The 25,347-nt window shown below is 52.1% G+C and overlaps 3 protein-coding genes and 1 non-coding gene across 10 annotated transcripts; 1 reads left to right on the top strand and 3 right to left on the bottom strand.

The window, feature by feature from the left end:
* Nucleotides 1-564: 564 nt before the first annotated feature.
* FAM189B (family with sequence similarity 189, member B) lies at nt 565-6,246 on the bottom strand. Its single transcript, XM_008579776.1, has 12 exons — nt 5,615-6,246; nt 5,362-5,418; nt 5,050-5,160; nt 4,825-4,944; nt 4,619-4,726; nt 3,879-4,051; nt 3,651-3,750; nt 3,260-3,329; nt 2,448-2,993; nt 1,767-1,835; nt 1,409-1,662; nt 565-1,317 (listed from the first exon to the last, which is right to left on the bottom strand). The coding sequence occupies exons 1-12, from the start codon at nt 5,837-5,839 to the stop codon at nt 1,144-1,146; spliced, it is 2,007 nt and encodes a 668-aa protein (XP_008577998.1). The 5' UTR covers nt 5,840-6,246; the 3' UTR covers nt 565-1,143.
* Nucleotides 6,247-6,930: 684 nt separating this feature from the next.
* Nucleotides 6,931-11,962, bottom strand: SCAMP3 (secretory carrier membrane protein 3). 3 transcript variants are annotated; one of them, XM_008579768.1, is made up of 9 exons: nt 11,665-11,962; nt 11,264-11,341; nt 10,496-10,618; nt 10,290-10,410; nt 9,717-9,845; nt 8,622-8,778; nt 8,409-8,510; nt 7,689-7,806; nt 6,931-7,399 (listed from the first exon to the last, which is right to left on the bottom strand). In XM_008579768.1, exons 1-9 carry the CDS (start codon nt 11,728-11,730, stop codon nt 7,253-7,255), a joined length of 1,041 nt encoding a protein of 346 aa, XP_008577990.1. In that variant the 5' UTR covers nt 11,731-11,962; the 3' UTR covers nt 6,931-7,252. The 3 variants fall into 3 exon arrangements, with proteins under 3 accessions (XP_008577990.1, XP_008577991.1, XP_008577992.1); XM_008579769.1 differs by having other exon boundaries at nt 7,163-7,399; nt 9,717-9,803; nt 11,665-11,842; XM_008579770.1 differs by lacking the exon at nt 8,409-8,510 and having other exon boundaries at nt 7,163-7,399; nt 11,665-11,842.
* Nucleotides 11,963-12,502: 540 nt separating this feature from the next.
* On the bottom strand, nt 12,503-22,777 carry CLK2 (CDC-like kinase 2). 5 transcript variants are annotated; one of them, XM_008579771.1, is made up of 13 exons: nt 22,449-22,771; nt 20,407-20,576; nt 19,396-19,624; nt 18,607-18,694; nt 18,187-18,253; nt 17,897-18,013; nt 16,941-17,107; nt 16,065-16,159; nt 14,261-14,390; nt 14,088-14,170; nt 13,853-13,932; nt 13,586-13,676; nt 12,503-13,039 (listed from the first exon to the last, which is right to left on the bottom strand). In XM_008579771.1, the coding sequence occupies exons 2-13, from the start codon at nt 20,574-20,576 to the stop codon at nt 12,854-12,856; spliced, it is 1,503 nt and encodes a 500-aa protein (XP_008577993.1). In that variant the 5' UTR covers nt 22,449-22,771; the 3' UTR covers nt 12,503-12,853. The 5 variants fall into 5 exon arrangements, with proteins under 5 accessions (XP_008577993.1, XP_008577994.1, XP_008577995.1 ...); XM_008579772.1 differs by having other exon boundaries at nt 18,607-18,691; XM_008579773.1 differs by having other exon boundaries at nt 18,607-18,691; nt 19,396-19,621; nt 22,449-22,742.
* Nucleotides 15,721-15,794, top strand: TRNAI-GAU. Its single transcript has one exon. It is a non-coding gene; the product is annotated as a tRNA-Ile (tRNA).
* Nucleotides 22,778-25,347: the final 2,570 nt, after the last annotated feature.

Below are 25,347 nucleotides of genomic sequence, written 5' to 3'. Positions count from 1 at the left end.
CAGAGGTCAAGGCTGGAGTTACACATTAACACATAGATAGTATTTAAAGCCATGGACTTTGTAGGATCACCTACAAAGTGGAGGTAGAAAAGAGAAGAGGGCTGAGGAAAGAGCTGTGGGGCCTTCCAGTGTTAACCAATCCAGCAGAGGTGTAAAAGCTGGTAAAGATGTACCAGAGGGTAAAGTAGGAGGAAAAACAGGAGAGTGTGATGTATTCCAAGACAAGAAAGGGAAAAATTCAAAAAGCAAGATGCTGGTTATCTGGGTTAATTTCTGCTTAGAGGTCAAGTGAGATGTGGGCAGAGAAATGGTCACTGGGTCTGATCCCACTTTGGTCACTGAAAACTGTCAAAGATGGAGAGTGGTAGGGGTAGAGCCTGACGGGAGTGGGTAAGGAGAGGGTAGATGTTCAAGAGTAGAGGGAAGGAAGAGAGAAAATCTTTTCCTGTGAAAAGGAGAAGAGGTACAATGTGGTTGCTGGAAATAAAGTATCTCAAAAGAGTTTTCTTAAATGTGAGAGATACTGGAACAAATTTCATTGGTCATAAAGAATGATCCAGGAGAGAAGGGGAAAACTGAAATTTTATTGAAGGCTTACTTAGTGTGTTAAGAGCTTTACAAACATTCATTTTGACAATGTTTTACGGATCAAGAAATTGGGGTTAAATATCTTGCCCGAAGTCATGCAGCTAGAGGTGGCAGAACTGAAAGACCACCCAGATTGTTCTGACCCTTCATGCCTGCCTCACCACCCCCATTGCACAGGCACACTTCCCCCGTACTTAAACACAGGGATATGCCTTGCCCTGACTATAGTGCCCCTGCAAATCAGAAAGAGCCGCTCTCATGCTAGGGGGACAGGAGTTTGTTTTCCTCCTCCAATGGTGTAAGCAGAGGAATATCCTCCCAACAGCCTGAATACCCATGCAGCACAGGACAGAAGCTCTCCCAGTTTGAAGGGGCAGTAGCAAGCAGCAGGAGCCCCCAGAGGTAGGAGGGAAAGGGACACTTTTGGGGGTATACAGTGGGTTTCTTTTTGTGCCAGCCAGTGCAAGGGGGTGCTGGGGGCTGCTGGTCCCAACAAGCTGGTGCCTGTGGACCCAGCATTCATCTGGATCTGTTCAGTGTGACAATAAGCCCGGGTCAGAGCCCAGTCTCCCGGGTGCCCCCATTAAGGCTGAGGCTATGGGGGCGGGTACCATGCTCCAGCCGGCGGCCAGATAGAAGGCGCCGCAAGGAGGAGCCGGAGCTCAGATCACCACAGCTGCGAAGGTGGAGGCTCTCTCGGCCTGGCCGGCCCCACGGGCTCCGGGGCACCTAGAGGGATACACAGGACAGTGCATCAGTATGGCCCAAGCTGAAGCTCCAGGCTTTCTCAGGTATCTTTTCTGGCCTCCCAAACTCTTACCTGTTTATGTCCATGGGCACCAGTCCCACTAGAGTCTGGGGCCTTCCTGGATATCTGGAGGAAACGAGTGACCAGGCCCCGGCCTGGCCAGCTACTCTTCAGGTCCCCCAGGGAGTGGGCAGGTGCAGGGCCCGAGGGCAAGGGAACCTTCTGGAAAGTGGGCACAGGGCGCCGTTTCTCGGCTGAGTGGGCACGTAGCAACTTGGGGGAAGGGCAGCGGGCTAGACGGAAGAGGCAAGCTTCAGAGCAGAGCCCTACAGAGAGAGAGAGAGACAGAAGAGTGGTATGGAGGGGGGTGCAGAGAGGGCAGACAGCACTCCCCTGCCCCCCACCTCCCAGGCACCAACCACATGCAAACCTGTATCTGCAGAAGAAATGGAAGCAGCTTCTTCCTCAAGCACTTTGGTATAGAGGTCCCTGAAGTCAGCTGGGGAGAAGAGAAAGAGACAGGGACTGAGCGGGAGAGCGGTGGACACGCCCGTCCATCCCACTGCTCTCTTGGGAGAACTCAAGCCCAGAGGAGCTTTCACGCTCCCATATCCCATCCCCAACCAACAGGCCATCATTTCTGCCCAAGTGTGCCAGCAATTAGATGGCACAACCCACAAAGACGGGCTACAGTGGTACCGTTTGCTGCTGTGTCCTTGCCAGTACCTGGGACTTAATGGTACTGATGGGCACCTTCTGTGCCAGTGCTGAACGTTTCGCTCACATTATCTCACTTGTCAGCAACTCTACAGTTCTTACGGTTTAGGCACTATTATTATATCTCTTTTACGCGTGAGAAACTGAGGCTTGGAGAGGGTAGGTAACTGGCCCAACCTGGGAACTATGGAACTGGTTTCAAAAAACAAGTCCTCCTCCTCTTTTAGCCACTGAGCTATGGATGTTCTGTCCCTAGGAAGTGAGTACTCAAGAAGTGTCTACAGCGGGAGTGAACGCGCCCCTTCTTCCTCTTCAGGGACCTCCCTTCATAGTGGGCATCACTGACCTAACTCCCAGTGCCCGCCCTCTCCTGGACCTGGGGGGTGGGGCTCACCAGTGTTGCTGGAGGTGGTGATGCCCGGGTCGCTGTGGGACCGCGGCAGCAGCAGCGGTGGCAGCGGAGCCGGATGAGGAGGCCGGTGCCCGGGTGGGGTGAGGGAACCTGAGCTATCGCTGAAGCGTCGAGTCGGGGCTCGGGTGGGAGGGGCCGCTGCTGGGCGGCTGCCTCCCCGGGGAACCCGCCGCCTCAGCTCGGGGAAGCAGGGTCCCACCCAGGGCGGCCAGCCCTCCAGCCGGTGGCAGCTGCGGGCAGCTGTGGGGGCACCCAGCGGGGGTGGGGCCTCCGGGGCAGAGCAGGAATAGGAGCGGGCAGCCCGTGGGGGCCGCCGGGGCAGGGGGCTGTCCTCAAAGGGGCCTCGCAGGCCACAGTCCAGGCTCAGGCAGTAGCCGGCGCGGCTGCGCTGGATAGAGCGGAAGAGCACGTAGTCAACAGAGCGCACGGAGCCCTGCAGCTCCAGCAGGCACGAGTCCTCCGACGGGCTAGAGCCCCCAGGGAGGTCACCGATGGCTGACAGCACCAGAGACCCGCTGTCCATGGACACTGTGGGCGGCAGGGGGTCTGGGTAGCACCAGCCTGGCCCAACCCAGCCCAGGCAGTTCCTCTTCTCCCAAGCCCAGCATCTCTAAGGCCACTCTGCCTCCAGCTTTATCTCACAGGAGACCGATAAATCCAGGGTTCCAAGAAGCCACAGCCCTCGTTTGCCCCTAAACCGCCAACTCAGCCTTGTCTTGCCCTTTTTGCCCGCACCCAGCCCCTCTATCCCTGGCAGCCCCGCCCTTGCCCACCCCTTCCCACTTTCTGCTCACCATCTACAATGGAGGCTACTCGCTCACAAATGCAGGAGCCATCATGAAGCTGAGGATCAAACAGAGTGGCCTGCAGAGGATACAAGGTTCCAGGGTCCGGCCCTCACATTGACATGGCCACCCCCATGAGCTAGGGACCTAGATTCTAGACCAGCTTTGTCACTTTGTACAAGTCACTTAATTTATGTGAGCCTCAATTTCCACATCTGTAAAAACAGAAATAATAGTACCTATCCTGCCCACCTCGCCAGGCTCCAGGGAAGATGGAGTGGATGTGCTAGTACTATGAAGATTATGTGAACTATTATTATCTTTATCCAGCAGTTCCAGCTTGTTTGGCTTTCCAGGCCCTATCCCTGGCTCCCCAGCCTGCACCAACCCCTGCTCTCACCTGGCTGTCTCCTCGTAGCCCCATGACGGCCTCATAAGAAGGAGGGCAATCAGTGGGGTACAAGGGAACCGGGCTGTCCATGGAGCCATTGTATGTGATGCTGTCAGGATGAGGAAGAAAGTCAAATATGACCTGGAATATAACTTGTACTCCACGAAGATCCCTCCCCACCCATCCAGCCCTGTTCAACTTCCTTAGTTCCCAGGGCAGGACCCTGCCAGGCCTCACCTCTGTGCATCTGTTTCTGAGCTGCAGGTGTACTCTGGGGGATAGTAGGGTGGTGGGGGCACAGGCGGTACAAATTCCTCCAAGTCCAGCATGGTGTGTAGGAGAGGGGCTGGGGGTGAGGAGGTACAGCCCAGAGGCCCCAAGGGGCCTGAGACTGAGCGCTCTGGGGCCAGCTGCTGGGGAGCAAGCAGGTCAGCAAGCCTAGTTTCTGGGAATACAGCTCCTCCTTTGCCCCCAAACTCCTCTCTCATCTACATTATTTTTTCTGGCCCTACCCCCTCCAAGAAGCTCCAGTTCTGTCCACTCCCTCACCCAGAACCAGCTCCTCCTTAACCCCCATCCCCACCCAGGACCTCCAGCTCCAGCCCTGCCCACCCATAAATTCCTTCTCTTCATGGCCCCACCTCCATCCAGAATCGCCACCTGTTCTTTGTCCCCACAAGAATGTCCACCCATTATCCTCACCTCCATCTAGGACCTTCTAGACTCCACCCCACGTTCCAGGCCTACTCTCTAAAGCCCCCTCTCCTGGTCCCAACTGGCATCACATACTTAACTCACTATCTGTCATCTCTGCTTCTCACCCTCCCTTTGACCCACCCCCCTAAACATCCCTCCACTAGACATGCCTAATAGGTGACCCATAGTCCCTGGTGCTCAGAAGCCAGATCTGTGGCCCAGTCCCAGTCCACACACCCTTGCCCCCAATCATACCTGCCTGGCCCTGGCTCCCCTCTCACCGTGTGCACGAGGTCCAGGGAGAAGATTTGGATGCAGCAGACAATAGCAGAGAGAGTACAGGCTATGGTGGCACAAATGGTGAGCCCACAGACACTGAAGAGCAGATTCTGGGGAAGGAAAGAGAAAGGAGGAGGGGAGGCAAGAGTGAGAATCAGGACGATGGTGGGGGAAGAGGTAACAGCAGAGGTGGGATGTGCATGCTCACCTTAAGGGCCCCTCGGGCTTCATCACAGGTGGAGTTAGGGGCAACTTTCAGTTCCTGTCCCGACTCTGGACAGGGCCGGAGTAGGGGAACAGAGGGACAGCACACACAGACCTTTCCATCCTGAGTGGAAGTAGGGAGGGTGAAGCAGCCTGAGTCAGGACAAACTCAGGTGTCTTGCACACCTCCCCGAGCACTTCTTTCCAGTTCTCCCTCCTCAAATCTCACCATGGAGCACTCTTGGAAGTCTCGGGCCAGCTGAGCATTCTTACAGGAGAGAACAGAGCCAGCCATGCTGAGCATGACACAGAGCACCGAAAGCAAGGAGAAGAAGGAGATCTGGGGGAAACAGGGTGACCACTTAGGGCTGGGACCCTCATGAGTACCCCTCTATCATGGATGGAGCCATGCTCCTTCACAGACCCTTTGTGCCTGGCTGGCACCAATTGATGAGCCAACTCCCTTCTTCAGGGCATAATTGGGCTTCCCCTCAGGTGCTGGGCACCTGCCTTCCAGTGGGCACCAAACCCTGGCACCTACCACTAGAGTGAATGGCCGTTTCCAGGACACAATGCCAACCACGCCGGAGAATGCCAGCTGGGGACAGAGTGGGCAGAGGCTCAGCCTGGCAGGGAGGCACCTGAGTGAGCCCCTCACCACAAGATGCACCCAGCCCTGTAAGGAGGGAGAGGGCCAGGAGAGGCAGAAGAGGCAAGGATGTGGACTTGCAGCTGGTGTGAAGGGATGGGGCCTGAGCAGCCTCCCCCACCCAACCACCGTGCACCCAACTCACCGAGAATCCAGCCCAAGAGGGGCAGGACCTCTTGATGCTCTCGGTGGTGGTGACGGAGGAGGCCACCATGCTGAAGGTGACCACCAGGATGCCCAGGAGCACCTGGGCAAGCCCCAGCGTGAGCAGGGCCTGCAGCCAGGGTCGGTTGAGGCGGAGGTGGGTAAGGCCCCGGGTGCTGGGCCGGCTAGTCAGCGAGCGGCTGGAGTCACTAGGCGAGGGCATCATGCCTGCCGCCTGGCTGCCTGAGCCTCCCTCGGCACCCCCTGGCGCTTGGGAGCATCTCAAAGGCAATGGCGACCAAGGCCCCGTCCTTTCTCCTCTCTGCCCCCCTCGCTCTAGAACCCACCCCCTGGCTGGGTCCCCTGGGGCATGGCCCTGGGACACCAGCTGAGGGGGGGCCCAAGGGAGGGGCGTCACGGAGGGAACGCGGAGTGCTCCCTCCCCACCACGGGCACTGGACGGGCACCGTGCCCGGGGTGGCGATGAGGACGCGGGGGCACCGGCTCATCGCATCTCCCTGGGGAAGAGGGGTGCCGAGAAGGGCCGGTCCAGGGAAGGGTGGGGAGGGTAAAGTCTAGAAGGATGGAAAGAAGTCAAGAGAGGAGGGGTCGGCGTGGGGTGACTCTAAAGGCGCGGTCGGTGTGCCCTCGGGGTGTCCAGTAGGATCCGGGGCCGCCTGGTGGGGAGAGGCCGCGGCGCCGCCGTTTTCTGGATCGCCTGCCCCGCTGCCCTCCCCACCACGCTCTGCTCCCCGGGCTCTGGCTGCAGCAGGTCCGGGACTAGAAGCGGGGGATGGGGATGGGGATGGGAATGGTGCGGGAGGAGGGGCGTGGCGGCGAGGGGCGGCGCGGTGCACTCCGGGAGTTGTAGTCCGGGACAGACCCTGGGGGCGTGGGGGTTGGCAGCTGCAGGGAGGGGCGGCCCTATCTGCCCTAATGTGGGCGTTTCTCCAGCTCCTTCCTCTCCCGGACCAAGGCCCGGCTGTTAACGATCCTTTCGGCGAACTTGGGCCCCACCCAGCCTCTCAGGCCCCTGGGCCCAGAGCATTCCCGGCAGAGGCAGCGATCACCCCCCACCCTCGGCCGTGATTAATAGAGAGGGGTGGGAAGCAAGGCTCCCTGGCGGCTCCGTGTTTCCACGCCCAACCGTGGACTTCCCTCCCTCTTCCTGCACCAGCCACTGGGGCTCTGCCGCCCCCGCCCCCCAGCTTTCGGTTTACACAAAAGCCAGGTCCGACCTTCCCTCTGGAGTTCACAGCTTCCACTCCACACTTTCCTTTTTCTTTTATAAGGCCTAATTCCCAATAAACGGGAATGAGTTCCAGTTTCACTTTCTTTTTATTTAAATAACCGAAGCAACAGCCTTGGCACAGCAGAGGGAAGCTGGGTTGGGTGTGAGAGGTGGCAGAAGTGTGGCCTGATGGGGGGGCAAGGGCAAGCAGTGACTGGGTCACAATGGACTCCCCAAACCCCAAGGGGACCCCACACCCCAAGTCAGGTTCAGCAGTCAGGGTCATGGGGTTGGGGGCGCTACAGAGGAGCCATCAAGTAATGATGTCTCTCTAAGTCCCAGAGACCTTAGGGATGGGGGCTAAGTCAGCCCCCTTGAGTTGTAGGGCCAGGGCATCCCAGTCAGGGGTCACGGGCCCCGGAAGGCATTTTCGGCAGCCCCAGCAGCTGCATTGGCAGCTGCAGTTCGCACTGCAGGGTTGGAGAAGACACCAGCAGCAAATTCTTGCTGGGCCTTCTGAAAGCTGGCACCTGTCCGACGGTACAAGGAGTGGATCTGCGAGTAGAAGGGCAGACATTACAGCACATTCTAGCCACTATTACTCCATCCCAACCTAACATCCTCACCACCACTCACCAGCCTGCTGCTCTAGCTTTTCCTTCTTGAATCTAATCATCCCTCCCCACACACTACTCACACACAAAAGAACACCCCCCACAGAGGTCCATTAGCTGAAACCCACCTATCAGTCTGGCCCACCCCAGTTCCTCCTGAATGTTCCACTCTGGTCACCAGGGACCCATGATCTCACCCTTCTTGCCCCACCTTCAACACAGCCCCTCACCCGCTTTAGCATCACAATTCCCAGCACAGCGATGCCAGTGAAGAGCAGGGCAACCAGCAACATGAGAACAGCTACAGCTGTATTGGCCTTTAACACCACCAGAGCGGAGATCCAGCCACTGTAAGGAGGGGAAGAGAGGTGCCACTGAAGAAGGGCTGCTCACAGCTGGGTCTCTGTCCTCCCAGCTTTTCCACTGGTATGTCCTGAACCTGCCCTTCGCTCCCTTGTCAGCCTGGCAGCATTCCACACACATCTTCATAGTTTAATCCCAGCTTCTGAACCAGTAGCTGCAAGCTCTCCGAGCTCTTCCAGGCATCCTCACTACAAATGAGCCATTCACTATTGAGGACTCTCCCTCCCCTCTTCAATGCTTTTTTTTTTTTTTTTTTTTTTTGGCGTTTGGCCAGTACAAGGATCTGAACCTGTGACCTTGGTGTTATAAGTTCTATTCAACTCTTCAATCATGGTTACATGTGTCTCCATCAGGAAACTTTCTCAGATTGATCACACGAAGCCTTATTCCCCTCAATCTGTACCTATCTAGAGTTCTGTCTGGGTGCTCTTATCCTGGAAATAAGCCCTGTCTCTCATTAAACCAGCACCTCCCAAAGATAAGAACTATATTTCCTTTTTCTGAACAACTTCTACCCCAGTATCCAGTGCTGGCTTGCTCTAGAGGAGTGGGAGGAAGGGGTGAGGGTAGATGGCAGCCTCACAGACCTGAACCCCCAACCTGGGATGCCAATGGTCTGGAGGACAAAGAGCACATCCTGGGCAAAGAAAATGAAGAAGAAAACGAAGAAATTGAATGAACTGTCGCTCCTGCAAAGGGAAAAAAGTAAGGAGAATGGAAAAAGAATTAGCACTGGAGGAGCAGATGTGGAGTCCATCGCAGGCCCTGTATCACTGTCCCCACTCTGCCGCCCTACTTACCGGAAAGCCTTATACATGGGGCGGTACCAGCAGACAAAAGAGCAGGGAGTGAAGAGAAGGATCCAGAGAATAGAAAGTCCAAAGTCTGTGCCACTGCCATTCACACAGAAGCTGGCCAGGCAGGCGAGGAAGTTCAAGAGAAGAGCCAGAGTGCTGCCTAAGGGACAGAGGGACAAGATGAGGGGGTCCTTCTGGACTGCAATGAAAGCTCTTTTCCATACACGCCCACCCCACACCTTCACCAAATGTGACACAGTAAAGAAAAGAAGGCAGTTCCTGCCTTCATGGAACCCTCAACTCAATAACGGAGACAGAACAAGTCAATCGCAATCACGTATGATCCCCTTGCAAAGGTATTTAAAGATTCCAAATACATTTATGCATGGGGCCAAGAGAAAGGGGGGAGCGGACAAGAACATATATTTGCTAGCAGGTTGGTGAATAAGTTCTAAATACTATAAAAAGAGTAACCCAGGAAGATTCCTGGAGAAATTGGCCTTAAACTCAAATGCTGTGGAGAGGTGAAGTGCCAAAGTTCTAGGTGACTGGCCTCCAGGGAAGTTAAGAGATCTGCCTGTAACTTCCTCCAAAAAGGCTTCTCACGGGGCCGGCCTGTGGCTCACTCGGGAGAGTGCGGTGCTGATAACACCAAGGCCGCGGGTTCGGATCCCACATAGGGATGGCCGGTTCGCTCACTGGGGGAGCATGGAGCTGACAACACCAAGTCAAGGGTTAAGATCCCCTTCCCGGTCATCTTTTAAAAAAAAAAAAAAAAAGGCTTCTCACTACTCACTGGGCGTGTATGGAAAAGAGCTTTCATTGCAGTCCAGAAGGACCCTCACTCGGGAGAGTGCGGTGCTGATAACACCAAGGCCGCGGGTTCGGATCCCACATAGGGATGGCCGGTTCGCTCACTGGCTGAGCGTGGTGCTGACAACACCAAGTGGGCGTGTATGGAAAAGAGCTTTCATTGCAGTCCAGAAGGACCCTCACTCGGGAGAGTGCGGTGCTGATAACACCAAGTCAAGGGTTAAGATCCCCTTACCGGTCATCTTTTAAAAAAAAAAAAAAAAAAAAAGGCTTCTCACTACTCACACATCCAGAGGTAGTACATAGTGGATACAGTCTTCTGAAACTCTTGGGGAATCTCCATGCAGATGTCCTGGAAAAAGCAGGGCTGAACTGGGCAAAAAGAAGGTAGAGGGGGCCAATTGTTCCGTCGAGCTATAAAGCACAAAGAGAGCAGGAGGACCCCATAAGTGAGGCAGAGACCAACAAAGGAATCACTACCCCTTCCCTGCATTTTCTGGCCCTTCTGTCTCCAATTTGCGGTCCAAGGAGACAGAGAGAGTAGAAAAAACAATACTAATAGCAAATGTTTATGATTACTTACAACATCTAAGCACTGTGCCAAGCACTTTGCATACATGACGTCGTTTAGCCCTCACAACAATCCTCTCAAACAGATACGAACATTATCCTCATTTTACAAATAAGGAAACTGAGGCACTCAAGATTAAGTAACTTGCCTAAGACCTCACAGTTAATAAGTGATATCTCCAAAATTCACATTCAGCAGTCTGACTCCAGAGCCCATGTCCTAAGACCTCTGTTTGCTCCTTCCAAACTATCAGATACTCTTCCCCACCCTACCAAAGCTCCACTTACTAGCTGTGCCCCCCAGGGCAGCATGCTGCAGCTCTCGCTCCCTCCGGTCCAACTCCTCTGCCTTCCGGTTGAGCTCCTCCTGTTTCTTTAGCAGCTCAGCTGTGGCTGCTGCAGCTGAGGCCTGCCCAGTATGAGCAGAGGGAAATGTGAGTCTGGGCTCCAGGACTGGCCCCTCTCCCCAGCCCCCATGCCCACACCCCCTTTACCTGAGTGCTGTAGGACCCATAGTTCTTGGGTTCTGTGGGGCTAAGCTTTCTTGAGGGCTGCAAGGAGGGAGCTGAGGCTGGAGGCAATGGGGTAGGGGCAGAAGCCTCATGGGCTGGTGGTGGCTGTTGGGGAAAAGACCTTAGGAATCATCTAGTCCCTCATAACACAGGAATCTAGAGTCTGCTGGAATACCTTTAGACCCAGAACTCATTACCTTAGGCAACAGCCCTTCCCCCAGTTGTTAGGAAGCTAGTGCTGGTGTGAACTTATGTCAGAGAACACTTTAATGACCTGCAGCAGCTCTCCTCACCCCTCACATCCAATTCCTTAGCAAGAACCCACAGCACTCATCTACCATCTGCCCCATTTACTTACTGAAACTCACCATTATCTATTCTAGCAGGACAAACCAGCCTAGTCCACCTCATTCCTTGCCCTCTAACTGCACACCCATCCGTAGTTTGTTTTCTCAACTCCAACCAGTCCCAACCTCTTATTTTCCTCAAGGAAGGCTTTCCCAGAGTTTTAGTTCAGCCCCCGCCACACAACAGGTGCTCTGAGGGCTGACTTTCAGAGCTCAAACCAGATGAATTGTTGGCCGTTGTGTCCCTAGAAGGATTAGGCATCCCATGGCAGACCGGCCTCTCTCAGTGAGCTCAAATCAGTGTTTCTTCCTCTGCATGCAGAAAGTCCCCTGTATCCAGACAGAGAGGGCTTATTTGAACACCCTCCCCTTCCTTGCCCTCCTGTGCTCTCCAGTAGCTCACCTCCCGGGTCTCAAAAGGGTTGTAGACGTCAAGCGTGGCATACTGCGGGCTGGGTCGGTGCTGGATCACAGCAGGGTCCTGAGGACAGAGACCTGGGGCTCAGCTGGCACCCTGTGCCTCCGGGGGACCTCTCCTAAACTGCTTGTGGCTCCAAGTACTGCATCTTCGGGCCACGCTGTCGTCCCAATATTTGCCTCAAATCCGTCGCCCAATACTGCCACTACTAGCTCCTTACAGGGGCAGGGTCTGCCCTTCAAGGTGCTTACTGGTCTGGAGTCACCGTCACCCCCACGTGACGGCCCTTCCCCGGATCAAATGTCATGAATGAGAATACAAGTTAGCCCGACCCTAGAACCTAGGAGAATCAACCCAACTGCCCAAAGGAGGCCGGCGCAAGTCACCTGAAACGGGTTGTCTAGCTCGCCGGGCTCGGAGAATGGGTTTCCGCCGTCTCTGCTCTGAGCCATGTTCGCGACCGCGGCCTTGGCCGCCCCCTGCCCTCCACGCCCCTGCCGAGGCAGTGGCGGTAGCGGTGGCCCTCAGTGTTCCCTCAGCTCCTCTCGTGCCGCCCCGCTTCTCTGTGAACTGATTGGTTATACCGACCGGAAGGGTCACAAGGATCCCGCAGCAGCACCGGGTTGCGCCTGCGTCTTGGCCAAAAGTAAGGACGGAAGTGCCCCACGTGACATGTCTAACCCAGTCCCCAAGCCAAGTGCCGCCTCTTCCCCACGTGACTTCCCCCACCAAAGAACTACGCTTCCCAGCAGGCCTCGCGTCAGCGTCGGCCTCACAGTCTCCCGAGACATAGGACGGGAGCCTTCCGACCAGTCGCGGCGGCCTCTAAGGAGTCTAGCTGCATAAGTTTCTTCCTGGGTTTCTGGCCCTACCCCGGGGGCACAGCCTAATGACTATGGTAGTCAGACCTCTTTGTATACCCTCATTATTCCAGATGAAACCCACCCATCACTACCCTTCTCTGAGACGTGGACAGAAAAAATCAACTAGTGGCCTGGCTCTGGTTAATTTTGGAGGGTAAGGTGGACGCCCTTAACACCCAAACTCAGAAAGGAGGAACTGGCTGGTTGGCTTAGTTGGTTAGAGCACGATGCTGGTAACACCAAGGTCCAGGGTCCATCCCTGTACTGGCCATCCCCCACCGCCAAAGAAACCAACACGCACTCAGGAAGGATGCCAATTGTCTCATCCACCCCAGCACCCCCAAACCTCAAATTCCAGGGATGGGGGTCAGATGAACCACGTAATTTTATTTCACAAAGACTGTACAAAATTCCTTATAAAACATGGGGTAGATGCCACCTGGTTACCTCAGTCTGCCCTCATCCAACTCCATGTGTGGGGGCAGGTGAGGATGGGTAGAGTGTAGATGGAACAGCATTATGTACAAGGCAGGGGCTGAAGTGATAGGTACAAGTTCTGTCATATTTACACTATTCCACATATTCACAGGTATATATGGAGCCAGGAGGAAGGAGTGAGCTCTGGCTCTGTTCCTTTGTATAAAAAAGCACCAGTGTCCTGGACTGGACACCCACTGCTATAAGAGATGCAGGGGGGCCCAGGGCCTGATTGTCACCGACTGATATCCCGACTGGAGTCCCACAACTTGGTGTTGGGTGGCTCAGCCCGAAGGCGGGCGAAGAAAGGATGCTGAAGGGCTTCACCCAAGGTCAGCCGCTTAGCAGGTTCATACTCTAGCATGCTTTCAATCAGATCGAAGAGCTGGTGGTGTTCCTCTGCCTCTGAGGTCAGATACCGCTGGTGAAGGAGGGCAGGAAAAAGATGAGGCAGGATACCTTACAAAAAACTCTTCAAGGCCCTACCTTTCAATCTTGGAAAAACAAGGCTCTGCTTGCAACCAATTTGAATGTTACCTTACCACAACTACACCATGACCAATGTTTCTCGTATTACACCTCAACCTACCTTCCCACTAGCACAATTACTCCTTCATACTCTTTGAAAGTTCTTTCTACTTGTATATCCTTGTCAACTTCATGCATCTTCTTTAGCTCCCATTAAAATGTAAGTTCTTCAAAGGTAGTTTATTTTTTTCTGTCTGACCTAAAGAATCCAGGACATTGCTTTGATCTCTGGTTGTCTCAAGGTTAGGCTGTCTAACCTCCTTCCCTCCATAAAACCATTCCCTTTAATCTCTCCTCTATTGACCAAAGATGTCTTCCTTCAGTTTTCTTCCCCTCCTTTCCTAACCCTCTGCTTGTGAAGTGCATTATAGGTGCAAAGCACCTTAAGAAGGAAGTGACCTCTGGGCGATGGGCACTATTTATCCCCAGCTTGGCTCACCCGCAGTGGTTTGCAGTTCTCACGAACGTAGCGCCCAGCTGATGTGTTCTCATCCCAATCCAGGCGACCCCGGTAAAAATACTTCTGCTTTCTAGAGGAGAAGGGGAGGTTGAGGAATCAGAAGTTTCCCCTTGTTACAGGACAATTCCCTTATTTCCCCATCTGGGAGTAATTGGGGTAGAGGAGAAGTGTCAAAGAAAAAAGAAAAAAGACCAATTCTGTGAAGAGGAAAGGACAAGGGTTAAGTCCCTCCCACTCAAGGTTCACCTTGTCTTTCGGATCATCCGGGAAGGGATAGGACCCAAGATCCTTTCCATCATGGCTAGATGCTCTCTGTTGTCATGGGTCTGGAAAAGAACAAAGACAGAATTAAGCAGGGAACTGAGAAGGGGATGCTGAGGACTATCTGCCAGGAAGATGGGCAGTGTGGAAGAGTGAGCAGGCAGGTTCTCAGAAGATGACAAAGCAATCAGGTAGTTGAGTAAGACATCACACCACTTACCTGGAAGAGGGTGAAGCCAACATAGTACTCGAAGATGATGCAGCCTATGCTCCACACGTCACAAGGCTGTGACCAGCCCAACTCTGGGTGGGAGTGGAAGGGAAAAGGCGTTATGAGGCTTAGGGGGCCCCACCCCCACCACATCACACTTGGACAGCCTTGCCCTCCCTTACCAAGGATGACCTCTGGTGCTCGGTAATGGCGAGTGGAGACAATGGTGCTATGGTGCTCATGGTCAAAGGTGGCACTGCCGAAGTCTACTACCCGCACAGCCGTGCTCTTCACGCTGCGCTCATCTCGCTTCTACAAGCAAAGCAAAAAAGAGAATGAACCTCTGCATCTCAAATGGAGATTCCACCACTGTTCTCTAGAGTGCTTCTGAGCCTTAAAAAAGCAACTTTGACCTCCTGCCTGCTCCCACATATCCCCCCAAAATTCCTGCTTTACAGCCTCCCCCACATCCCGCAGAGTACTTTGAGAGCAAGCAAAAGCAATGATTATGGAATAGCATGCAAGTCTGTAAATATATTACAACTATACTCACAACACCCCACTGCTAAATTTGACTTGCTTAAAAAAAAACAGGGGCCGGCCTGGTGGCGCACTGCTACAGTGCGCAGCTTGGGAGCGCGGTGGCGCTCCCGCCGAGGGTTCGGATCCCACACGCAGGCCGGCCGCTCACTGGCTGAGTGAGGTGCGGACGCAACACTGAGGGTTGCGATCCCGTTGCCGGTCCTGGTCCGGTGCGGGCGCAACACTGAGGGTTGCGATCCGTTGCCGGTCACGAAAAAAAAAAGACAAAAAGGAAAAACAAAACAAAACAAAACAAAAAAACACTATTCCCAGGCCGGCCCGGTGGCTCACTCGGGAGAGTGCGGTGCTGATAACACCAAGGCCCCGGGTTCGGATCCCATACAGGGATGGCCGGTTCGCTCACTGGCTGAGCGTGGTGCTGACAACACCAAGTCAAGGGTTAAGATCCCCTTACCAGTCATCCTTTAAAAAAAAAAAAAAAAAAAAAACTATTCCCAAGTGATGTGTATACAGGTTTTCTGAAACTATGTAACATATAGCAAAGGAGTCAAGAGAGCTGAGCTTCTTTAGTTCTGACATCTTGATTATCTCCAGTTAGTCAAAGAAACTGCCCTTTCCTACCTCACCAAAAGAAAAGGAAGTCCAGGGTGCGGGCGCAACACTGAGGGTTGCGATCCGTTGCCGGTCACGAAAAAAAAAGACAAAAAGGAAAAACAAAACAAAACAAAACAAAACAAAAAAACACTATTCCCGGGCTGGCCCGGTGGCTCACTCGGGAGAGTGCGGTGCTGATAACACCAAGGCCCCGGGTTCGGATCCCATACAGGGATGGCCGGTTCGCTCACTGGCTGAGCGTGGTGCTGACAACACCAAGTCAAGGGTTAAGATCCCCTTACCCGTCATCCTTTAAAAAAAAAAAAAAAAAAAAAAAAAACACTATTCCCAAGTGATGTGTATACAGGTTTTCTGAAACTATGTAACATATAGCAAAGGAGTCAAGAGAGCTGAGCTTCTTTAGTTCTGACATCTTGATTATCTCCAGTTAGTCAAAGAAACTGCCCTTTCCTACCTCACCAAAAGAAAAGGAAGTCCAGGGGCTGGCTGGTTAGCTCAGTTGGTTAGAGTGTGGTGCTGATAACACCAAGGTCCAGGGTTCGATATCTTTACCAGCCAGCCACCAAAAAGAAAAAAGTCCAAACCAACCCTACAACATTAAAAACACTTTCACTATCAGAAAGTTATCTGAGACTATTTTTCCACATCCTCTTCCAATTTAAGTCTTAAATCTCTCCCAACCTATTCTGGTATTCTGGTTTTACCCATTTGGAGCCCGACACAGAAAGTGTGGGAGAAAGAAAACGGAGGACAGAAAGGGCTAAGCAAAAGGTAAAGTTGTCCAGCTGCCTGCCCCCAAAGGCAAGTGGCAGACCCTGTCCATCTTACCTTCTCTAGATTGTAGGTGAGCTCGTAGTCTGAATTCACAAACAGAATATTTTCAGGCTTGAGGTCCGTATGTGTCAGCTTGTTATCATGGAGGACTGCAGGGGAGAAAGCCAGGTCACGCTTGGTCCAGGTGGCCAGAGCTAACTAGCACCAGCTGACCCCAGGCTTTGTCACCTAGAACAAAGCTGGTGAGAAGGCAGGTCCTAAATCACTAGAGCTGCTTTCTGCTCTACGTCTAAATGAAATGCCTGGTCTAAGAAGCCCTATTCTTACTAATTTAAGATATATATGTATCTTAACTGATGTTCAAAAAAAAGATCTTTGTTATGGGTTGTAGTTTTATACCGACTTTGACATATGTGTGCAACTGACATTCTGAGAACTCAATTCTATGAAACTATATTGCGGTGAAGACTCAAGAGGAACTACCTACTTGTCTGGATTCCCCACCTGGACCCTTACCTGAACTACTCCATGTCCCATCTGCTTTGCTGTGAGTGGAGAACATCTCATCTCAGACAAATGTAAACCTCTAGCCTGAGGAGTGCTGTTTTTTTCTTTGTGTTTGCTGTCTGACTGATACTTCCCAAGGAAGGGGAGGGGAATGAAAAAGGAGTATATTAAGTTCTTTGATTTCAAAGGCTTTGTCTTCCATCTCCTGCTAGGTTGGGGATAAACTAAGAGCAATCAATGATGGTGAAGACACCAGTGTAGGAGTTCAGTCAGAAGAGGAGATGTCAAGATGACAGTGAATAAGAGAACTGCAGATAATAGAAAGCTGACTGTTCAGGAGCTTCCCCAGTGCACAACTGAGACAGAAGAGATCCAATGGAGGGAGGAGCTGCCCCAGAGTCCGCCTCGGCCCACCCCACTCACACTTGACGGCCTGGCACAGCTGGAAGGACATGTGGCGCACTTGGTGGATGGGATAGGGCAGGTAGTTGTTGTCTTTGAGGAAATCGAAGGTGCTAAGGCCCAGAAGCTCAAAGGAGATACACATGTGGCCATGGTAGTCAAACCAGTCAAACATCTGGACACAGAGGCTGAGAAGAGAGATGAGGGGAAGGGGGATGTCTGATGAGCTCCAATCTGCCCACCACCCGTCCAACAAGGAGGGACTGCATAGCTGTTGATTCACATAACTGTGTAAAAACATGCCAGCTTGTATTACCAAAAAAATTCAGTTCAGCTACAGAATGGCCTTTCTGACAGATCCAAGAGAGGTTCTACCTGTCAAGCTTCAAAACATTTTTAATAATTCCAAAAACTACTTGCTGAAGAATTGCTGAGTGTCAAACTCCAAACAATGTGGACCCTGAATCATCAAGTTGTCACTCCTAAACCCCAACCCAACTCCTGAAATTCACTCACCTTCAGTCACTACTGGGTTCATGTTATAACTATTGTCCTCTTATGTCTTCACTTAATGCTCTTATTCTATTTTTGGCCTGTGAATGTATGTGAACAAAATATTATTGTATAGATGTCTGTGGCCTCATCAGCATAGTTTTAGGTAGAAAAGTGTAATTTGTCTTTTGATGAAAATGTTGATGCTCAGTCCCAAGGACATTTCCAGGATTTATCTCTACAGAGGCCATCCTAGGCTGGGACCAACCTTCAGAGTAATCTAACTGTCCTGAAAACAGGGGAATGCATTAGAGAATGTAATAGACACTCCCTTCCTACCCTGATGTTCTACTATTCTAAGATGATGAACAAAAGATGAATGAATGAGAAGGTCTAGGACTCCCATGTCTAACTCAGGTCTGAGAGTCTTCCCTATATAGGGAAGGAGCCTCTCGGCCTCCCCACATACTCCTTTGCTTGCTTACTTCTTGTTGTCAGGGTCCTTTTCATTGATTTTCTCCAGCACATTGATTTCAAGTCGAGCCGCTTCCTTGTACTTCTCCACATTCTTAATGATCTTCAAGGCAACTCGAGCCCCACCCCTGTAGGTTGGCAGCAGAGGCTTTTGCTGGGTTCTCAAGAATATATCAGATTGAATTGGCTGTGTGAGGACTAAGAAATCCTGCCTTTGGCTAATCAGCCAAAAAGATCTAGACAACCCCCACCATCTCTTTATGCCTAGCAAGTATGGAGTAGGAAAGGGGCTGACAGTTACCTGCGATGGTCGACACACTGTACAACTCGGCCGAAGGTCCCCTCTCCTAAGGTGCTTACAATTTCATCTGAAATGAAAGAGAGCAGGGTCGGGGAAAGGGAGGGAGAGAAGGTGGGGAATAAGCTGAGTTGGTAGAAAAAAGGGTAAAGCAACCTGGGGTGAGGAGATGAAGGAAGGGGGAACAGATACAGATGGTCACAGGGGAAGAAAACCCCTGCATGATACCCACCACCTTTAACCCAGGGGCCATGAGAGCTGGGAGTGGACAACAGAGGTCAATTCTCAACAGCAACTCAAACCACCCAGATAAACAACACCACTGAGAAAAGGCAAAAGAGGCTGTGACTTGGGTTGGCTTGGGACGTTAGGATGGCTATGGGACCATTACAGGCTATAGGATTGTTACGATTTGGCTTGTACATCGCTCTTGTAGCCAGTCCCCGACGTGGTAGATGAGGTGGCCCTCAGCGTCGTCCTCTACACTCTTGGCTCTCCGGCTGCTGTGCTGCTGTCGGGGGGCGGGGGGGGTCGGAGCAAGCCAGGTGTCGGAGCGGGGGCCGAAGGGAGGCGGGGTGGGTGGTGGAGGGGTCACCGGTCACAGGCGCCCAGCCAGGGGGGACAGACGATGATGGGGGACAGTGGAAGGGAACACGTCAGATGCAGTAAGGCGGACTGGTGTGAGAAGAGAGAGCGGCGCACAATCCCAAGTCCCCAAACCCAAAACGGGAACAGGGAGAGGCATGGGCAGAGCAGAGAAGTGGTGGTGTCGTTGCCAGTGTCACCCACAACCCCATGCTCTACACAATGCCCTTCTGGGCGGGCAAAGATCTCCCCTTGCCCCCACCCAAGCCTGCCTGCCAATGGGGCCACAGAGCCCAGGGCTTGGGGGGAGAAAGGCAGTTCACAAGCAAGGTCCCCATGAAGAGTGGATGCCCCTGGGGCAGAGGAGCTGCTGCCAACAATAAGCCCAGCATGCCAGGGAGGGCACTGAGAGGGGTTGGTGTCAACAACTACTCTGTGCCCATTCATCTCCAAAGCGGACTCCAGGGCCCTTCAAGAGTCAAAGAGCTTCCAAGAGAGTAGACAGACTCAGTGCCCCATCTCAATGTTCATGCCTCAAAGCTCAGCTGAGAACAAGGATACTTCTCACTTACCAGGGTCCTAGAGGGCCTGAAGAGTGAGGAGAGAAAGACCAGGGTTGGCACTCACCGATGACGAGCGGCTGAATGTCCGGCTGCGCCTCCTCCTCCGTCTGTGCTTCCGACGGCTGCTGCGCTGGCTGCGGTAACTGCTATTCTCACGGTGATATTCATAGGAATGCCGATAGTCTGTGTCATAGTATGCTTCTCCCCGATCCCGGCTGTAGTCATTGCGCCTGTAGCTGCCACAGTATCGCCGGTCATACACTCTCCGGTCAGATGAATGGTCATCATAGCTGCTGTTGGACAATAAATACCCATTAGGCGCAGCTGTTCAGACCATATTCCCTGCCACACTATGTGACAAAGTCCTGCCTCAGTGAGGACAAAGAAATAATACTAGAAAAATTGTTCTCAGACACTCGAGTCACTCTGAGAGGACCAATGGCCAGAGAAGTGAGGTAAGGAAGCGTAGAGGAGGATCCCCGCACCTGCACATCACCAAGACCTCTGAAAAGGCATCTGCAGTACCACTCCCTCTGAAAGTCTCCTTTTCGCCTCCAGTGAGACAATGGAACAAAGAGCCACTTCTTTCTAGAGTGTTCCTGACTGAAATCCAGCCTTGCTCTAAACCATCTCTAACCCATCCCTCCCACTGAACATGCCACTAAGTTATTAAAGTTACGCAAGCCTGTGTCTTATCTATTAGCTCACTAGTTGTTTCTAGCTCCTAGTCCTTTGAACATGCTTTCCCTCTGCCTGAAGACACTTCTCCCATTTGACTCCTACTGTCCTCCAGACAAGCTTAGATGGCATTTTCTCTGGAAAGTTTTTCCTGAACTACACATTCTGCCCCACTCCAACCAAACCCACTGGTTACTCCTCAGCCCCTCCTTAGATACTTCCTCTATGATAACACTTTTAACATTACAGTGCAAATGGCTTACTTTGTTATCCATCTTGAACATCGCCTGCAGCCAGCTGCTTAGCACAATGCCCTTAGCATGTAACCAATATATACGTGTTGAACAAATGAATGAGCCAGTGGCCTGAGTCTGAGCTTCTCTTCCTGAGGCCTCACCTCCGGGAACGAACATGGTAGCTGTCCTCCCGCCTGCGCCGCCGTGTTCGCTCACTGCTACTTGACCAGGAGCGACTTCGTCGTCGTTTATGCTTTCGGCTCCGATAGTGTTCATGGTAACTCCCTCGGCTGCCTCGCTCTGAGGAGTGGTACCTTCGGGGATGTGGCATCTGGAAGGGAAAGAAAAGTGGAAATAGTAGGAAAAGCTCTGAGTTTTCAGAAGTCTCCTTTAAGGACTGGCTGCTCCAAAGATGCTAAGCCACTTTCTGCTCTTCTATTTCTACCTCTTTTTACCACGTACAACTTCCTCAGTCTTCCTCTGTGCTTACAATTCCTCTTTATTGAAGTATACAGTCACCTATTAACTCTGGTTGAGAACTCTAGAAAGCTCCTCCCAACCCCACCCCTCATTATGCCCCACTCAGTTCTATTGCTATAACCTGATTTTCCTCAAACATGGCTCCATGAGGTCTAGGTCACAGCTCATTACAGGTTAGAGTATGTGACTGATAGACACTGCCACAGTTCATCCCTGACTGGGATATAAGATAAAAAATATGTGTTATGCTGACTTTCTCACGAATCAATAAAACAAAACTTTAGTTTATACAGTTATAATAAATGTTTTACAGTCATTAAAAGTATATCTTGGGGCCGGCCCGTGGCTCACTCGGTAGAGTGCGGTGCTGATAACACCAAGGCCACGGGTTCGGATCCTATATAGGGATGGCCGGTTTGCTCACTGGCTGAGCGTGGTGCTGACAACACCAAGCCAAGGGTTGAGATCCCCTTACCGGTCATCTTTTTAAAAAAAAAAAAAGTATATCTTGTACAGTGTTGACAACACCAAGGTCAAGGGTTCAGATCCCTGAGCCAGCCAGCAGCCAAAAAAAAAAAGTTATCTCCCCACCTAGACCACCAGTGTCCTGAGAACAGGAATCCAGTTTCCCAGGTTTCTACATATAACAGGTAAATACCAAATACTAGCAAGTTCCAGGGCTGTGGGTCTGGCCCCTTGAACTATCTTAATCATCCCTCGCATGACTAGCCAGATCCCCCTGCAAAAGTTTTAATACAATGGGCCCCAAACTACAGTCAGCTTCCCATCTGATCCCTCCCCTGTTGTGCTTAGGAAGTAGAGAATAACTGTTGTATTTAATTAATATAGGCACTGTGTCGCTGAGAGCTGGTCACCTTCCAGTTATTGGAATTGGAATGGCATGGTTCACAAATCCTTTTTTTCCTTCAGGGAAAAATGTCAGAGAGAAATCACTCTCACAATCCAGGAATTTAAGAATAGGAGGGCAGAATGAAATGAAACAGGCCCAGAGATTGAAGTCTTGGTGGCAGGGTGGGAGGATTAGGTGTGCCGAAGGTTTATTGACCCCAACGTCTGGTTCCCAACCTCCTAAAATTGAGGAGTGTGATATTTGATGCATTCCTGGCCTAATGGGGGTGGTAGAAAAACAAAAAGATGCAAGTACAAGATTCTTCCAGGTAATCCAACCTTAATAAGCATAGCCACATAAATGCCATCTCACCACACACATACTACCATCAAAATGCCTCACAGGCCTTTACCCACAAAGCATCTGTAGCGTACCTTTCTCAACTTATAAATCTTTTTTTTCCCCCCTTTCTTACTCAGAAAATCCAAAACTAACTCCTAGAGTCAAACTCTTCCTGCATGCACCAAATGACCCCATGGTGTCTTCCCCCTCTCCAGCTTTGAGTGGACCCCTTGATCCAACTTCGATATTCCGCTCTTTTGCACCTGCATCTCTGGACCCACTCCTATCCCTACTCTACCACGCCATCTCCTACTCTGACTCCTCCAAGTTTCCTATAGGTCTTCCCCGATACATCTAAGGCAAACTCACCTCCATCCTCGTCATTTTCCTACTCTAACACTTCCCAAGTCTCTCAGTCCTCCTCTTCCAATCTCGCCCCCGTCCCTTGCCCCCAATCTAAACCTATCCCCGCCCGCCCGGCGGTCGCCATTTTTCCGCGCTGCCCCACAGCCCGCCAGCCCGCGCGCTCACCGTTCTGGCGGCAAGGCCCGTGCGCTTGTCCCACAGGAAGTCCGTGATGGCGGCGGCACTGCGGCCGGAGTCCCGGCACCCCCGCGGCGACGAAGTGCGGCTCCTCCCCCCAAACCCGGGACCCTGGGACCTCCCGCCCCGTTCCCAGGCTCCGCTCCAGTCCCGCCCGCCCCGGCTCCGTCCCCGCCCCCAGGATCCGCTTGGCGCCGCTCGCACTGCCCCCGCCCGGGGCCCGATCCCAGCTCGGTCTCCGGCTCTGGCCTCTCCGCTCCGCCGCCGCCGCCGTGAGCGAGCACGTACGCACGCACGCACGCCCTGCGTCGCTTCCCAGCTACCCCAGGGCCGCGCGCGCCAACACGTGCTCACGTAGCTCGCGGCAGTCAGCCTGTCAGAGCCCTGGAGACGCTGTGGGCGGAAGTTCCTGCGGGCTAGGAGGGACTGCAGGGGCGTGCTGCATACTTACCAGGCCAGCTGTGCCCCGCCTCCTGTCCTTTCCCATCCCTCCTCAGTTTTTTATCCTTTTCATGGAGACTTCTGTGACTTAGGTTTGGAGGCTTAAAAGAAAAGATTGTTTAAAAGAAAGGCTGTCGCTGCTCCGCAAACCTTATTCTGGTGAGGCTTGGAGGTGAGGTCCGATTCTCCAGCATAGCCTGACAATATCCATTTCTTAAAACAGTTTGCTTACCTAATCCCAGCAGAGAGAGGCTCACACCTTTTGTTTTGAACAAAAGTTATGCACGTGTGGGGGCGGGGGCTTGGCCGTGGAGGAAAGATTTGAGCAATGGAGGGGTGGAGAACCAGGTGCCGAAAAAGGGAGAATCATTTGAGAATTGTATTTTAAGTGCCTCGTGTGTGAGAAGTATATACGTCTACTGAATCTTAAAAAAGAACAGGAAGGAGAAGGATGTGAAGCCAACCGGACAGAGCTAGACACGCTATAGAAGGAATTGAGGGCTGGCCGTTTAGCTTGGTAAGAGCGTGGTCAAGAGTTCGGAGCCCGGGCCGGTCCCGTGGCTCACTCGGGAGAGTGCGGCGCTGGTAGCGCCGAAGCCGCGGGTTCGGATCCTAGGTCCCAGTCCGGTACGGGCGCGACACTGAGGGTTGCGATCCGTTGCTGGACACGAAAAAAAAAAAAAAAAAAAAAAAAGAGTTCGGATCCCTGAAACGGCCAGCTCCCCCCCCCCCAAAAAAAAATTGAGAAATGGTTAGAAAGGAAAATTGAAAGGGAAATAAAATAAACTGAGGATAACTATATTAAAGTATATTAAAGTCAGGGAATATCAGAGGGGAGCTGGGTGGGAGGATAGTCATCTGGAGATTAGATCGGTTAACCAAAAAAAATTAAAAATGGCTTAGGAGAAGTTCACCGAAATAGAAGAGGAAGTGTAATGAAGAAATTGGGGAGAAGGAGTGGAGATTTCACTTCCTCTTCCATGAACAATTTCCTATATCATTCATTGATGCAACAAGCGTTTACTGAGTGTTTACTATGTCTCTAACATTGTGCCAGGCACAAAGTTTCTGTTCTTTCTTTCTTTTTTTTTTTTTTTCTAAAAGATGACCGGTAACGGGATCTTAACCCTTGACTTGGTGTTGTCAGCACCACGCTCAGCCAGTGAACTAACTGGCCGGCCCTCAAGGTTCCTGTTCTTCAGAGCTTCACAATCTAATGGAAGCAACAGACCTGCAAACAAATAATGGCAAGAGCTGTGACAAGAGCTGTTATAAACAGTGTTGCCCTGGCTGTTGCAAGAAAGTTCTAAGTCAGACCCTACTGGGGGGAAAGGAGAATTGGAAATGTATTTCTAGTTTTCCTAGAGGTCAGGTCTGAACCGACTGTTGGAAAGTGAATTGCGGAAGAATACCAGGCAGAGAAAACATTTCCAAAGTCCTGGAGATAAGACAGAACAAAGCATTTCAACAAGATAGGGACCCTGGCTTTCAAGAGAGGGACTGTTAGATTGTTGAAACTAGGTCTAGATTTTGCAGGACCTTGCATGTCATGCTAAGGAGCTTAAATGTACATACCTACAGAAGACAGGGAAGTTTGAAGTTTTAAGCAAGTGATATAGCTACCTTTGGATTTTAGGAAGGTAACTCTGGCAGAGTGTGGAAAAAGAATTGGGCTGGGAAAGGTTGAAGGCTCTTTCAGATGCTTCTGAAATAATTTAGGTGAAAAAATGCTGATGGCTTGAATTAAGGCAGTGGCAATAAGAAATAGAGATAAAGGGAAGAGTTTGAGATATTTAGGAATTTATGGCACGTAGCATCATATAAGCATTGTAATTTACCTGTTCGGTAGTCTGTCCTCGGGCACAGATGAGCAGTGACTTTATAGCTAGTACTTTTTAATAACTTATCTTTGTATCCTCAGCATCCATTCAGTGACAGGCAGAGTCGCAGTTGGTGCAGGTTTGCAGAATGCATTAGGAAATGAAGTATTTAGGGGGAGCCCCTAGGAGGAGATCAGAAGAGAGGAATATACCTAGGAGAGTTCTGAGAGAAGACAGAATCAGGAGGACAGAAGCTCATGGGTGAGGGTGGGAGAAAAGTATCTCAAAAGCCATTTTCCCCTTCTTCCATTGGCCCCCAATCCCTCGCCCTGCCTTGTCCTACGGAGCTGCAACCCGCGTCTGGTTTTCCCGCCACTTGCAGGCGGCTCCACCTCCCTAGTTCTCAGTGGACAAAAGCCCATCGACTCTAGGCCAAGCCCTCCCCTTTGCTCTGGCTGCGCTTCCCCGCCTTCTACACTGGAGGACCTTCTCGGTTTGCTAAGCCACACCCGCCTCGGTGTCCCTCCGGGATACTGGCTTCATTTGCCCCGCCCGCCTGGTCGAGTCTTCGCGCGGCCCTCGCCAGAGGGCGCAGCACAACCCCCCCCCCCCCCCCCCCCCCCCCC

The sequence above is a fragment of the Galeopterus variegatus genome, unplaced genomic scaffold, assembly GCF_000696425.1.
Source record: "Galeopterus variegatus unplaced genomic scaffold, G_variegatus-3.0.2 Scaffold1955, whole genome shotgun sequence".
NCBI lineage: Eukaryota > Metazoa > Chordata > Mammalia > Dermoptera > Cynocephalidae > Galeopterus > Galeopterus variegatus.
This window is presented reverse-complemented; position numbering and strand designations above follow the sequence as displayed.